We start from the raw sequence: 13,314 nt of genomic DNA, 5'->3' as shown, positions 1-13,314 counted from the left end.
GTTGTATGCTTAGAGTCTCTTTGAATGCGGCGGCAACAAGAGCCTGTGGCACTTCTAGGCATTATCCGGGTTGTAGGTGGTCTCGCCCAACATGGTCTGTCTAACTGGGGCGGCGGGAGTTGGGGTTGTCGGGCGTGGCTGGCTCGAGGAATGCCCCGCCAATGTCGATGGTCCGGCTTGGCCACGTCCGACCGCAGCCGCTTGCAATCGTTGATCCAAAGCCTTGAGTGCGAGGGCACGTCTCCGTTCCGCTTCTTCGCGCTTTCCGGACCCTCTCGGTCCTCCACCGCGTGCGGCGCTGAGGAGGGTAGGCAGGCCTGCCTCGCCTCGAGCTAGCACTTGCTGGTTTCCGGAGGCAATCTCATCATCGGAGAACGGTGTGATGATCTTCACGGTGACTAACAGCGTGTAGATTTGATCGGCGACGAAGGCGATAGGGGGCTGCATCACGTCGGGGAACAGGCAGGCGAAAGCAAAAGTCTCACTGGCGTCGCCCTTGATGCCGAGACCGCTCGTTGACGTGCCGGTCAGATCGGGCTGGCGCTTATAGAATCGCAGGTAGGTCCAGCTCGTCAGAATGCCAAGCCAAGCCAACACCGTGGCTGTATCGGTTCCGATGATAATGCCGCTGAGGGTGTTGAGGAGCAGAAACAAGGCGGGGAAGTGTTTCACGCGCATCTTGACCAGGCCCTTAAAGACGGTGACGGTGTGTTCGGGGACCAGTTGCTTGAAAGCGACCAGGAAGGAGGCTTGGATGGAGACGCCGCCGCAGATCTGGGTGAGACTAGCCACACGCGAATGTTCAGTTCAAAAGTTACAAGGTGCCCAGTCGTTTCATTTTGGGAGACCTACGCTCTGCTTCCGGAGCCCGTTACGGCACCCCAGAGGAGGTAAATTGGGACGATCACAACATTGGGGAAGACGGCGACCACGGCGAAAAACTTGCTGAACTCGCGAGAACCCCATGCGCGCTCGAGATACTTGCCGCCATAGAAGATGGTGGCGGCATTCAAGAGGACGGTGAAGATGTTTTGTTCGACCAAGGTGGCGGAAACCAGGGTCCACGGGTAGTAGAGGACGAGAGAGGGAACGAGAGTGAGATAGGGAATGATCGGGGTGACATGGACGCCGCCGGCGGTGGTGTCAAGTTGTCGCCATCTGGCAATGTTGTAGAGCAAGGAGAGGGCGAGCAAGCTGACGAGGCAGATGCGGGTGGCCGGGGGAATGTTGACTCGGAGCGGCATCGTTGGGAGAGAAGCTCTCACGGTACAAGACCGCAGGCTATGTTAGGAGCCTTGAAGCCCAGAAGCCCGTCAAGCCCGGGATGGTTGGAGATGGAGATGAAGAAAAGGTTGGGTGGAGGGCGGTTCGGCGCTTCCCGCTTAGGGGGAAGAAAGGCGGACGAGACTTGGCTGGGCGCCACGATTGCATTGGGATGGTAAGTACTATAACTGTCGAGGATGTGATGAATGACCCTATTTCGAGTGGGAAATTGTGTGTATAGATGTTGTTTATAGGCATGTACAGATATGCATAAATATATCTCGAGGTACTCGTCGAGGGAACCAGCTGGATACCTAGGGATGACTACATGGTGAACACCCAGGCACCTATTATATGTTGCGTCGGTGCTAAGATGGTTGATCGTCGGAGATCTTAACTGTATCGACTCGGCTGAATGTCGGCTTTAGGAAATCCCCATAGGCAACAGGAAGGAATCGAATCGAATCTATAGGAGCGAATTCTCGATACCATCACCTCTGAATTAGAGGTGTCGGAGACTGATCTTCGCCCCGAGGTCAGCACTATAAGACTAGTCCACGGAGAAATGTGCCTGGAATCCTGGCTGCACTGCATCGTGGAGATCGTGCGCATGCAGTGTAGGTTGATTCTCGCGACGGCGTGACGGGCGGAAATCAGTCCCTATCCTCACCTTCGCTGTCGCCCGAGCCATTTCCGTCTGGTGGAGTCCAATTGCGGATGCAAGAGGCTGAAGGGACAAGCGAGTCGCACGAAGGGCCGCGACCGTGGGGATTCGGCTTCTGCATTGACACGGATCGGTGGCTAGTGCGCTTAAGCCTTTAAGCCTTAAGCTCGGCGTCACTGTCAACTTTGGCGTCCATCTTCAGCTTCCGCGCTTCTCTCCGTTCTCTCCTCCCTTCGTCTGTACGCTTCCTCTTCCCGGACCCTGCCTTGCATTCTCTCCAACCCCGGATCTCCTGTTTCCACTTCCCTTCTCTCCTCCCTCTCTCCCCTTCCACTTCCACTTCCACCTCATTTACCTAGCCCGGGCCCAACATCCCCGGAATTCCAACCCTGACTTTGCGCGCGCTTCGGCTTTCGCGCCCCCCTTTCTCGTCCATCTCGTCCTCCCGTTTTCGCGCGCTCCCCACATCGAGCCTCCACTTTGGATTTTCCCCTTCGCAACGCCTCTTCGCCCCCTCTGGCATGTCCGCGGCACCTTGAGTGGTCGCACATGTAATCATGGCACAACCCGACCTGACATCGCATCACGTCAACTACTTAATATGGCGGTACGTGCCTTTCCCGGCCCTCGTGCATAAGATCTCCCCCCGGAACTGACCCGAAGCCTTTTGTCTAGCTATCTCCAAGAGTCAGGTTCGTAGTCGTCCCCCCCCCCCCCCCCCCAGTCCCCGTGGTACCTTCTGGCCCTTCTGGTCTACCCCCAAGCTCCTCCGGGCTTCAACCTCCTCCCAATTCTCTCCGCCTCATTCTAACTTCATCCTCTAGGTCATGGCGAGGCTGCCGTATCATTGCAGCGCGCATGGTATCCTGACCCACAGAGTCTGCCCTTTGCGCGCCACATCAAAACCCATGCGCTGGTATCGCTGGTCCAAAAGGGCTTGCAGTATCACGAATTAGAGTCTTCCATTGATAAGGTAGGTCTGCGCGACGCCCGATTTGGTGCTACGTCGGAAAGACATCTTCCCCGGCCATCCCAATACGTCTACGGAAAACCTAATTGGCGTCAACAGGAGGGGAATCCGATTGATTTGACGCCTTCCGACTATTTTTTCGGCCCAGAGCCCTTTGAAGTGTGCGCCTTGAAAAGCCGGGATGAGGCCGGCACCGAGCAGCCCGTGGCGCCGGAGCCTGCGCGCGAGCGCGCGACCAACGGCCACCTGGCGGAGACCGGCAAGAAATCCCGGAAGAGCGAGGCCAATGGCGACGAATTGATGGAGCTTGACGAGGAAGCCGAGAGCAAAGGCTCCCCGGTGCCGGAAGCGCTGGACGGCGACGGCGACGTGAGCATGGGGGCGGAGGTGCCTCAGGAACCCACGCTCACGACGGGCAGCAGCATCGGCGTCCAGATCTCCCCCGCCAAAGCGGCCGATTTGGCACCCGACACCGCCTTGCTGGAAGCCGACGATCACGTGGTCACCACGCGATGGCGGCCCCGAGATCCCACGCTGTTAGTGGCTGCGAGTGAGACATCGTGCAGTCTGTGGAAGCTGTCCCTGTCGTCAGACTTAGTACAAAACAAATTCCTCGATCTCAAGGGAAGTGGGGCATATGTATCCGCCGTCGCCTGGGACGGTATTGGCGCCAAGCTTGCCGTGGCCACCATTCGGGACATGAAGGGCACAGTCACCATGTACAACCCGGACGGCAACGTGGTAGATCTGTTGCCGGATCTGCCCCGAGTGGTCAGTGGGTTGCACTGGGCCGATGAGAGCCCCCAACTCGTGATTGTGGCCTCCGACGAACGAACTTCCGAACTCGCCCTCTGGGATGATAGCCGTCGACCGGACGTGTACCCGCCGCCCCAAGTTCTCGACAGTCATATTTACGACCTGGCGTGGTGTGGACGTAGCCAGTTCTTCGCGTGCGGGCATGGGGCCGTCTACCAATGCGAGGTAGACCAGAACATCCGATTAGTCAAGACGTACCCATCCAGCGAGACCGACACCGCTTGGACCTTCATTCGTTGCGCTCAAACCATCCATGGCCCCGTCGCGGTGGTGGCAGGCTCGGAGAACGCTGCCATCTGGGTCCCGACACTTGATATCCTGATTGAGAACGCCCACCAAGATGCGATCACTGCGATTGATATTCGCCCTCAGTCGTCCGCGCAGCGACGGAATTCGTCGATCACTGGGAAATCCACCATCACTGTGGCCTCTTACTCGATCGACAGCACGGTCTGCGTGTGGCAGATCGACCTGGACTCGAAAGAATACACCCGGATCCATCGTCTCCGTCTGGGCTCGGACATCCCCGCTCTCGCCGGCAGCTTCTCATCGGACGGTTATGCTCTCGGTGCGGTGAGCCAGGATCGCCTGTTCATCTGGAACGCCGAACGGGGTGGTGAGCCTATGGCCACTTGGGTAGCCCCCACTTCTGACAAGGTGAAGGAGGAACCCGATCACCCTTCCAATGGACAGAATGGTCACACGGCACCGGTCCCTGACCGTGCCTTTTCATGGGACCCGGATGGGAAAAAGCTTGCTTATGGCTTTGGAAATCATGTGGGTCAATATCCGGGTTGCAGTGACTTCGAAGTCGAAGGTTTATACTGATATTTTCTTCTCTCTCCAGATGGCTATTGTGAACCTGCAGCGGTGATCACTCTCATCTTTTCATAAGACGTGAAAGATTTTGTTCATTTCATGAATATACCACGTTGATTTCTCCGGCATCTCTCCCCTACGATATCTGGGGCCACTCACTGAGATACGCGGCCCTCAAAGTGGCCCAATCGTCCCTTCACCCTTTGCTACAACGGGACTGACGTTGCGATCTTCTACTACACCTCTGACTTAACTTCTTGGAGTCTTGTGGCAGGATATGACAATGTGCCCTGTCTGCGAAGGTCTCACTGCATAAAAACGCCATGGACGACACACAACCTTCACACTGCACAACTCACCCCCCACCCACCTTGCTCTCTCAGTCAAACTCCTCTTGTTCTTACATATTCTCTCTGCACATACATTGTTGATTTAGAAGATGGGTTAAGGTATGCATTTCTTGGGATGGGGTTTGGATACGGCGAACGATACGGGTTTCTGGCGAGAAGGGGGTTTATTCTATTATTTTCGGGGTGGGCGGTGGTTTGGTATTGAGACTGTTTCCTGTAAACCTCGAAGCAAAAAGTGCATTGCCGACTTCACCGATGTTTTGCTTTTTTTCTCTACTTCTCATAGCTCCTGGTATCGTATGCGGTCGTTCGTAGTGCTTCTGTATCAATATCCTCATGTCACCTCGATCCCGGGCTCGGTCGTGAGAACTGTTCTTGCCTTCGTTCTCGCCTGGTCTTGCGCGCCCGCGCTCGGACCTGGAATCCATCTGCAACGTCTCTCCATCCACGCATCCAAGCACTCAACCCGTCCAGCACCATCTCGTCCCCCGTTTCCCCGACCAGTTCCTCGTTGCCTTTGCGACCACCCCAGTACCGTCGCCCCTTGTGACGCGCAAGGTCTTTCAACATGCGGGACTCCTTTTGCGTTTCTCGTAGCCCATCAATCCAATCCTGAAGACCGAGGACCGTCCCTTGAATGCCTTCCGATTCGACCGCGTCCTCTACCAAGTCCGCATGTCTGCCAAGGTCAGCCGAATTAACTCAGTCTCCATGGATACAACCGCCAAGCCTCACTTACAACTCAAACACCTCATCTTCTAGTTCCGTGATTGTCCTCGATAATCCGCGACACCGTGCCTCGAACATGTCACGGATCTCTATAGACTCCTTGTGCCGTTGACGTAGCTCGGTATTCAACGCGGAGACCTCCTTCAGAAGTACCGTCAGCTGCGCGGACATTTCCTCCTCGTTGACGGCCCCCCGCTGGATTTGAAGTGGCATCATAGCCTTCGCCCCCCGACTGTCTCTAGTCAATCCCAACGGTGATTCGAGCGAGCGGCTCCGACTGCGGCGACATCTGGAAATTTCCTGCGTGAGCTCCGGTCTAGGGTCTCGAAGAATAGTCTCTATGGCATCGAGATGGTAGTGAATTGTAGGGGCAGTATCGCGCTCCCTGCTATCAGTACCCAGGGAAACGGAAGCGAGGTGTGCGAGTTCTGCAAGGCGGTCCTGCCATGGCATCCGGGTGGCTGGCTGCGCATGTGCTGTGGAACTATAGTCGGTCGGCTTGCCATGGCCCCCCGTCGAGCTCCTCGGAGCGGTGAGCCCACTCTGCTCTCGCAAGTAGGTTTGCATCGGGCCCTGGCCGCGTCCAAGCTGATTCTGGAGGTGCTGAGAGCAGGGCTGGGAGCTGATCTGCAACACTCGCACACCAGGCCAAGCGTCGCTTATCGATAACCGATAACCGCTCCCCGCGCTAGTCCGTTTTGAGGAGTCTGCACGCTGCTCTTCATTCTTGCTCCTTGCGTTTGCGACTTCATTGATCTCTTCCGTTGGGCCCTGGCGTCCGCCATTGATGCCGGGTATCATCCAATCGCAAATCCTGCCGATTGCGGTTGTCGGGCGTGGCTTGCCCAGCGGAAAGCCAAAATCCAATCATTCAGGACGCCCCACAGTGATTCCTCTTCCCACCGCCGAATAATCCCTTTGTCACGCAGTCCCTCGTCTTCAGTCATTGAGCCGTAATTTCAGCTGGCAATGGCATCTCCGGTAAGTCTTCGAGCCCTGCGCCTTCTGCAAGTGGAAGTTTCCTCTCGTTCACCGATTTACTAACGGGCTGCGCGCTATGACTCAGGTCACTACGATCCCGTCCCTTGAGACGGCGCGAGAGGTGATCTCGAAGTCGAGAAACTCGCAATTCCCTCCGAACATCCTGCCTGTGACGGGCTCGATTCCCGCGGATTTGCTCACACCGACCTTGGCGTACCTCAAGATTGCAGAGAAGTGAGTGATGATTCTCTATTGGGACGTTGAGCGGGACGTTGCAGAAGAGGCGGGGAAATTGTGGACTGACGGACTAACTTTGGTGTATAGCTCGCGGATGTCATTTTTGTATGAGAGCGCGGCGACCACCGAGACTATTGGACGATACAGCTTTGTTGGTGCAGGTGGGTGACTTTTGAGCGACTAATCCAGCTTGTCCGTTGACTCACAACTCGCGCGGCAGACCCAAGAAAGGTTCTCAAGACTGGCCCTGGGCATGGGCCGGCGACTGATCCCCTCCCCGCTCTTGAACACGAGCTCTCCCAGTTCCGCGTTGCGACTGTGCCTGGGTTGACCCTTCCGCCTCTCACGGGCGGAGCGATCGGGTATGTGGGCTACGACTGCGTTCGATACTTCGAGCCGAAGACCGCCCGGCCGATGAAGGATGTGCTGGGTGTTCCAGAGTCCCTCTTCATGCTCTTTGATACCATTGTGGCGTTCGATCACTTCTTCCAGGTTGTCAAGGTCATCACCTACATCCCCATTTCCGCGGCGAATGCCGATGTCGAAAGCGAATATCGCAAGGCCCAGCAAGTCATCCAGAAGACGATCGATACTCTGCTCCAGGACCGCACGCCATTACCGCCTCAAGGCCCGATCATCCCTGATCAGGAGTACAAGTCGAACATCGGCCAGGAGGGGTACGAGAACCATGTCAAGCGCCTGAAGGAACACATTGGCAAGGGCGATATTTTCCAGACCGTGCCTTCACAACGGCTATCACGGCCGACATCTCTTCATCCGTACAATCTTTTCCGCCACCTCCGCACCGTCAACCCTTCTCCTTATCTCTTCTATATTGACTGCCAAGACTTCCAGCTGGTGGGTGCTAGTCCCGAGCTCCTCGTGAAGGAAGAACGCGGTCGAGTCATTACCCACCCCATCGCGGGCACTGTGAAGCGCGGCAAGACCCTAGAAGAAGACACCGCATTGGCCGACGAACTCCGCAGTAGTCTGAAGGACCGAGCAGAGCACGTCATGCTAGTCGACCTCGCCCGCAACGACGTGAACCGGGTGTGCGACCCGATCACCACCCAAGTGGACAGATTGATGGTCGTGGAGAAGTTCTCGCACGTCCAGCACCTCGTCTCACAGGTTTCCGGTGTGCTGCGGCCCGACAAGACCCGGTTCGACGCCTTCCGGTCCATCTTCCCAGCCGGTACGGTATCCGGTGCACCCAAGGTGCGCGCCATGCAGCTGATTGCCGAGCTGGAGGGCGAAAAGCGTGGCGTCTACGCCGGCGCGGTGGGATATTTCGGGTACAACATCGCCAGCAGCGACGGATCCAGCGAAGTGCCCGGTGCAATGGATACCTGCATCGCGCTGCGCACCATGATGGTCAAGGATGGCGTGGCCTATCTCCAGGCAGGCGGTGGCATTGTCTTCGACTCGGACCCGTACGACGAGTATATGGAGACCATCAACAAGCTAGGGGCTAATATCGCGTGTATCCGCGGCGCGGAAGCCAAGTATCTGAGCATGGAGACGAATGTGCGGGCTACTTGATCTGCACCCGCGACATATTTAGGGCTTTCTTTTGGTTTTCTCTTTCTTTCATTTTCATATAGCCGTGGTTGTATACACCGGACTGAGGGTCTCTAGGCGGGCATGTACGGCATTCTAGCGATTTGATCATGAATTCAGATGTGAAGAACTGAAGCTAGAAGGGCTTGGATGAAACTTGACTGGGCACGATATGTATGATGAGATAAACCACTTGACGGCGCGCCGGAGATCTCGAACAACCTGGAAAGATCAGGAGTTGATGGCGGATGTCTGAGTGATGAGGCAGTCCCCTGGCGCGCAGTGTAGATGGTCTCTCTAGGCCTCTCTTCCTTTCTTCCTCCAGTGCACCTCATTCTTTCGGATTCTGCCCTGTTGCTTCGGAATCAGCGAAAATCCCTGACTTTCATCCGCTTTCTTCGATCTCCACCCTATTCAGACCCGTCTCTGCGCCCGATCGAAACCTGATACGCCACCAGGAGCCACGAATCCAGCATTACTCTTAGCATCTCAGAAAATGTTACGATAAAGCGTGATATTGAAGCGGGGGCGACCTGTGTCAACTGTCAGGTTGGATACTTGATCCTCCATTAATTTTGACGATCTGACCAGACGGTGTAGTGTGACGGGCAACAACCAGTATGTTCCAGGTAAGCGCCATAGGTCTTCCTACGACTGGTCCACTACCACGAAGAAGCGGCAAACTACGCGCATTGGTGCACCGATTTTTGAGTCGTAGTGTGAAGAACGAAAGCATATGTTGCGTGGAGGGATAAAGCTATCATGTAAACTTCAGCCCAGGACGTTGTCCATCGGGATACCGAGGATGTATGCTACCAACATCAACACAGCGAGACCAAATAGTCACTTTCCTTTCATTTGACTGTCATCCTGGTATCTTATGTTCATACACATCACTCTAACACATTACATGACCTGGCATATTGTACATTCAGGCCGCGAGGCCTTCCCTCTGAAGAAGCGTAGTCCGTTGATTCTTTCATAAAAACATGCCCACCCAGTCATTCAGTGAGCCCCCTCACCATTTTGGCTCATTCAGGCCAGGGTATTTGAGATCGGCAGGCAAAAGGCCCTCTTTGATGGCTTCATCGATCATTTCTGGCGGGAAATACATCGTTCCATCCAGGGCGATCTTCATACTCGGCCCCAGAGGTAACCACCCGTTCTGCGACTTAGATGCAGCGCGTTCTTTCAGGAAATCGCCCGAGACTGTGATATCTTGTTTGATGCCTTTGGGTTCCTGGGCAGTATAGCCGTCTCCCTGTTGCCATATGATCCGCACGTCACAATTTTGAGGATCAAATCTCCAAATTCGTTCGACGCGCTCGTTTCAAGTCAAGGCAGGAAACTCCCAGCCTGCATAGATCAGCCCAGTTCACTCTGCTATATGGCCATGCAAACTTACCACCCCATGCTGAGTTAACATCCCAGCCGTTGATGTCGTCGGTGGGATTTATGCTTTCTTTCACGCCGACATAGACATCGCCGCTGCATGCTTGCGCATATGCCTGTGCGATATTTTTCTGGACCACGTTCAGATACCACCAGGAAAGGCCAGAGCGAAATGACCGAAGACTATTTCCCAGATCAAGATTCCTTGTGTGGTGTTTTGCATCTTGACAGGGTACGCATAATCCTGTGACATGCCCTCGGAGATTCTGTTCCAGTACATCCACGTCCAGGCCTCTGGGTTCCTATTCCGCTTATCGGGTGGGTTTTCTCCAAAATACGCATAGCCCCAATCTTCGATGATACCGAAGCTGTATGGAGAAGTGTAGAACACATCCGGCAGCGTCTGGACGTAGTGAGACCCATCTAGACCCCCCACGTAGTAGTGATCCACACCTGGAACGACAATCTTCGAGCCACCGGCCTGCACTTCATTCAAGGCTGTGATTACATCTGGATCTCCTCTTAAATCTTCGGCAATCAGCTCCCAGACGGCCAATGGAAGATCCGGCTCGATTCCAGTCTCGGGAGTAGGCGGGTCGTTTGTAGCTCGGGGCTGGAGGGGACGGACTTTGTGCGGAAGCGGAGGGATAGAGTCAGGAGGCGCGTCAAGACGGCTTGGGTTGAGGTGCAGGGACTGAGAGATGGGAGTAGCGAGGCCAGTTGCCAGCAAGAGAAACGAATATAAGAGCCACGGCATGGATCCAACGGAACCGGATGGGAATGCTCGTATCATTTTCTTCACGTCTGGCTCGTAATTCTGCGAAGATGCGGGACTTGCGATTAAAATGCGAAATTGATGCTCTTTAAGGCCCATGCGATTATGCCAATGTAGGGAATATTTCTGGTAGGAATTTTGATTTCTTTTTTTTTTCTTTAGACCAGAGGAGTGGCCTTGTTCCTTGCAACTAGTCAGCTATCTACTTCTATGCTTCCGAAATCGGAAATTCGCAATAAGCGCATCCTTTGACCCACGCGGGATCGCATAGGCTTCTACATCTGTATGTGACGGTTCTCTTAAATCCTTCTCGGGACCTTGCCTGGCCCCCAGATTGCCCGACTCACTAAACTCCGTTTGATGGCAGTGCAGCACCTTGAACAGCCCTCTTTTCGCTGAGCTGGCAGCTCTATCTCTCTCTCTCTCTCTCCCGTCCTCCCATCAATCAATCGATCTACCAATCATTTATCACCACTTCCTACCTAAACCATATATGAGCTACCTATAGGGTATTGGTTGATATACAGGCGTTGAATAGGGGGGTATGAGCTTTCATAAATGTAGTAAACCAGTCGTACTGTAAAAAACCAGTCAGACGCCAGATGGGGACAGTGGAGTCAAATAAGCCGGCAATCCTGTTCCCAGGTAGGGTGCGTCTCGTTCTTATCAGTTCCTCAAATCTGCCTGACTCGCGTGGTCCGACCCTAACGTACTATTCCACACGCGATCCAGCCACCCAATTGTACTATAGAAAAGGAGAGGGCCTAGGGCCGATTGAAAGATTGACCTAAATGGGAGTAGATTGAGTCCACAGACTCGAGGGCGAGAGGGGAGCAGGGAGAAGAAGAGGCCTGGAAAGAACCACTCGGGATGCGAAATGAAAGTGGAAAGGGAACAACGAGTGATTAGATAGTGAGTCAGTATACGAGTCAGCCAACTAGTTCCATGGCATCGAGATGTCATTCCGGGCGTCTGCTTCGCCGGACTAGACACAAGTCAGTTATCTACGCTAAGTAGTATAGTTCGATTCTTCCGGGCGTTCGCTTCGTCTGACAGGATAACTTCACTCGGGTCTTAGCTTCCCTCTTTGTGTTTAGTACTCAGTCCTTGCCGCTTTTTGCTCAGCAAGTAGGCTTAAGTACGCCCAGAATACGCGCAGGGCGCCCGCTGAGTAGCCTGAGTTGGGGGGTAGGGCTCGTCGGGTGACTGGATGATCTGGTGAGCTTATCTTGGTAGTCCCCAGTAGCTACTAGTAACTACCGAAGGATTATTATATTCTAGGAAGTATCAAGTAACTGCCATGCCTCCATCTGTTGCACGTCTCCTTGATCTGGAAGCAGGAACAGTCAACTTGGTAGGCGAACCAGGTCAATGTGAACGGGCAGCGTGTAGTGAAGAGCCCACCGTCAGTACTTGTCGCTTTCGTGCAGCAATGGGCAATTTGATTGTAGCCAGACTTTCATTAACAGATGTTCAATTTGACCAACCGCTCAGTATCGGCGGTTAATGCTAGAGTATCCAACTGACTAGGCGAGTGAGTGATGAAGTTCATGAGCGTCTAGCCCGCGACCCGCGGCCACCTGATATATCACCTGATTCTGTCACCCCGGAGTAAACAAGAACAACGTCGCGGCAAGATCAACCCTTTCCCATCTTCACACTACTCCCCATCGGCCATACCTTGACTGATTGGTCGAGAGATAATGAAAAGTGTTCCAAAAATGTTCCAGCAGCTAACGCTGTCTGAGCCACCCCAAACCTCGTCACAAGTGCCAAGGTCGGGTCGCGCCTCAACCACGAGCCTTGATGGTGTGTTGACTAGAGCCACCACCAAGGCCCCTACCTGTAAGCCTACAGTTGACAGAAAAACAATTCGAGGTCGGAGCGGTGAGAAGCTATTAATTCACACGGTCAGTCCCCATTTCGATTCTCTTTAGATGTATATGCTCATCTTTCGGCCCTATCCCTAGTACTCGAAAGATGATTTTGACTCCTATCAACGTGAACTCTCCATGATGTCTACTGTCGCCCGCATTGCGGCTCTCACCAACCATGCTCCACGGCTCATCCAAGCGAATCCTGACTCTTGCGTCATCGTCCTCAGTACCCCCAGTCTTAGATGGTTCCCACTTTTGTACCATGTACAAGCTTTGAAGTTTGATCTCCACCAGCTGCTTGAATTCAAGCACAAGCTACGCCACTACGTGAATCTGCTGTACAGTCATGGCGTGGCATACCGTGTCAAACATAACTTCATCTTTCCCGTTCAAAAATTGTCAGGCCGCTGGGTGTTACATCTGGGTGGGTGGCTGGATGCTGACTTCTGTTCTGACTCGAGTCATCTCGAATCAAGGGAGTGGAAGGAACGGGAAACAAAGCAGACTAATGAGATAGAGCGTCTGTTTGGGCTGCTGGTAATGCATTATGAGGATATGCAGGATAAGAAGAAGGGCCTGGAGGCACACCGGGTTATCCCATGGGAGCTGAAGCAGCTGCTCCTGCCCCAGGACGAAGAATGATTGCGAGCTTTCTTTTCTTGGTATTGCTTGATGCTTATTGGCGTTTGAGGGAGGGTGATGTCATCTAGATATCTTCTAACTGACCAACTAGTTCGATAACTTATAATATTCCTGATCGGGTTATGACTGGGCCAACCCGCTCCATATTCAATTATGCTCCCAGACTACTCCCTGCTCGTTATCGCCCGCTCTTTCTCCTTTCCATTCCCGACTAGGGCAACCATCCGGAATAACTGAAT

The 13,314-nt window shown here is 54.1% G+C and overlaps 6 protein-coding genes across 6 annotated transcripts; 3 read left to right on the top strand and 3 right to left on the bottom strand.

The window, feature by feature from the left end:
* Positions 1 to 54: 54 nt before the first annotated feature.
* Positions 55 to 1,244, bottom strand: N7459_009996 (rhomboid family protein; the record flags this gene model as incomplete). The annotated part of the gene is made up of 2 exons (XM_056949164.1): positions 55 to 784; positions 853 to 1,244. The coding sequence occupies 2 exons, from the start codon at positions 1,242 to 1,244 to the stop codon at positions 55 to 57; spliced, it is 1,122 nt and encodes a 373-aa protein (XP_056796389.1).
* A 1,240-nt stretch (positions 1,245 to 2,484) lies between these two features.
* On the top strand, positions 2,485 to 4,541 carry N7459_009995 (WD40 repeat domain-containing protein; the record flags this gene model as incomplete). The annotated part of the gene is made up of 3 exons (XM_056949163.1): positions 2,485 to 2,534; positions 2,603 to 2,619; positions 2,752 to 4,541. The coding sequence occupies 3 exons, from the start codon at positions 2,485 to 2,487 to the stop codon at positions 4,539 to 4,541; spliced, it is 1,857 nt and encodes a 618-aa protein (XP_056796388.1).
* A 680-nt stretch (positions 4,542 to 5,221) lies between these two features.
* N7459_009994 (uncharacterized protein) lies at positions 5,222 to 6,412 on the bottom strand (the record flags this gene model as incomplete). The annotated part of the gene is made up of 2 exons (XM_056949162.1): positions 5,222 to 5,561; positions 5,622 to 6,412. The coding sequence occupies 2 exons, from the start codon at positions 6,410 to 6,412 to the stop codon at positions 5,222 to 5,224; spliced, it is 1,131 nt and encodes a 376-aa protein (XP_056796387.1).
* Positions 6,413 to 6,580: 168 nt separating this feature from the next.
* On the top strand, positions 6,581 to 8,371 carry trpE (anthranilate synthase TRP2; the record flags this gene model as incomplete). Its single annotated transcript, XM_056949161.1, has 4 exons — positions 6,581 to 6,592; positions 6,678 to 6,826; positions 6,917 to 6,990; positions 7,050 to 8,371. The coding sequence occupies 4 exons, from the start codon at positions 6,581 to 6,583 to the stop codon at positions 8,369 to 8,371; spliced, it is 1,557 nt and encodes a 518-aa protein (XP_056796386.1).
* A 1,036-nt stretch (positions 8,372 to 9,407) lies between these two features.
* On the bottom strand, positions 9,408 to 10,655 carry N7459_009992 (uncharacterized protein; the record flags this gene model as incomplete). The annotated part of the gene is made up of 3 exons (XM_056949160.1): positions 9,408 to 9,598; positions 9,795 to 9,912; positions 9,966 to 10,655. 3 exons carry the CDS (start codon positions 10,653 to 10,655, stop codon positions 9,408 to 9,410), a joined length of 999 nt encoding a protein of 332 aa, XP_056796385.1.
* A 1,622-nt stretch (positions 10,656 to 12,277) lies between these two features.
* N7459_009991 (uncharacterized protein) lies at positions 12,278 to 13,075 on the top strand (the record flags this gene model as incomplete). Its single annotated transcript, XM_056949159.1, has 2 exons — positions 12,278 to 12,466; positions 12,527 to 13,075. 2 exons carry the CDS (start codon positions 12,278 to 12,280, stop codon positions 13,073 to 13,075), a joined length of 738 nt encoding a protein of 245 aa, XP_056796384.1.
* Between the last annotated feature and the right edge of the window lie 239 nt (positions 13,076 to 13,314).

This window comes from Penicillium hispanicum (assembly GCF_028827665.1).
Source record: "Penicillium hispanicum strain IBT 35686 chromosome Unknown utg000008l_segment0_segment0, whole genome shotgun sequence".
NCBI lineage: Eukaryota > Fungi > Ascomycota > Eurotiomycetes > Eurotiales > Aspergillaceae > Penicillium > Penicillium hispanicum.
The sequence above is the reverse complement of the archived record's forward strand: the minus strand, read 5'-3'. Positions and strand labels throughout refer to the sequence as shown.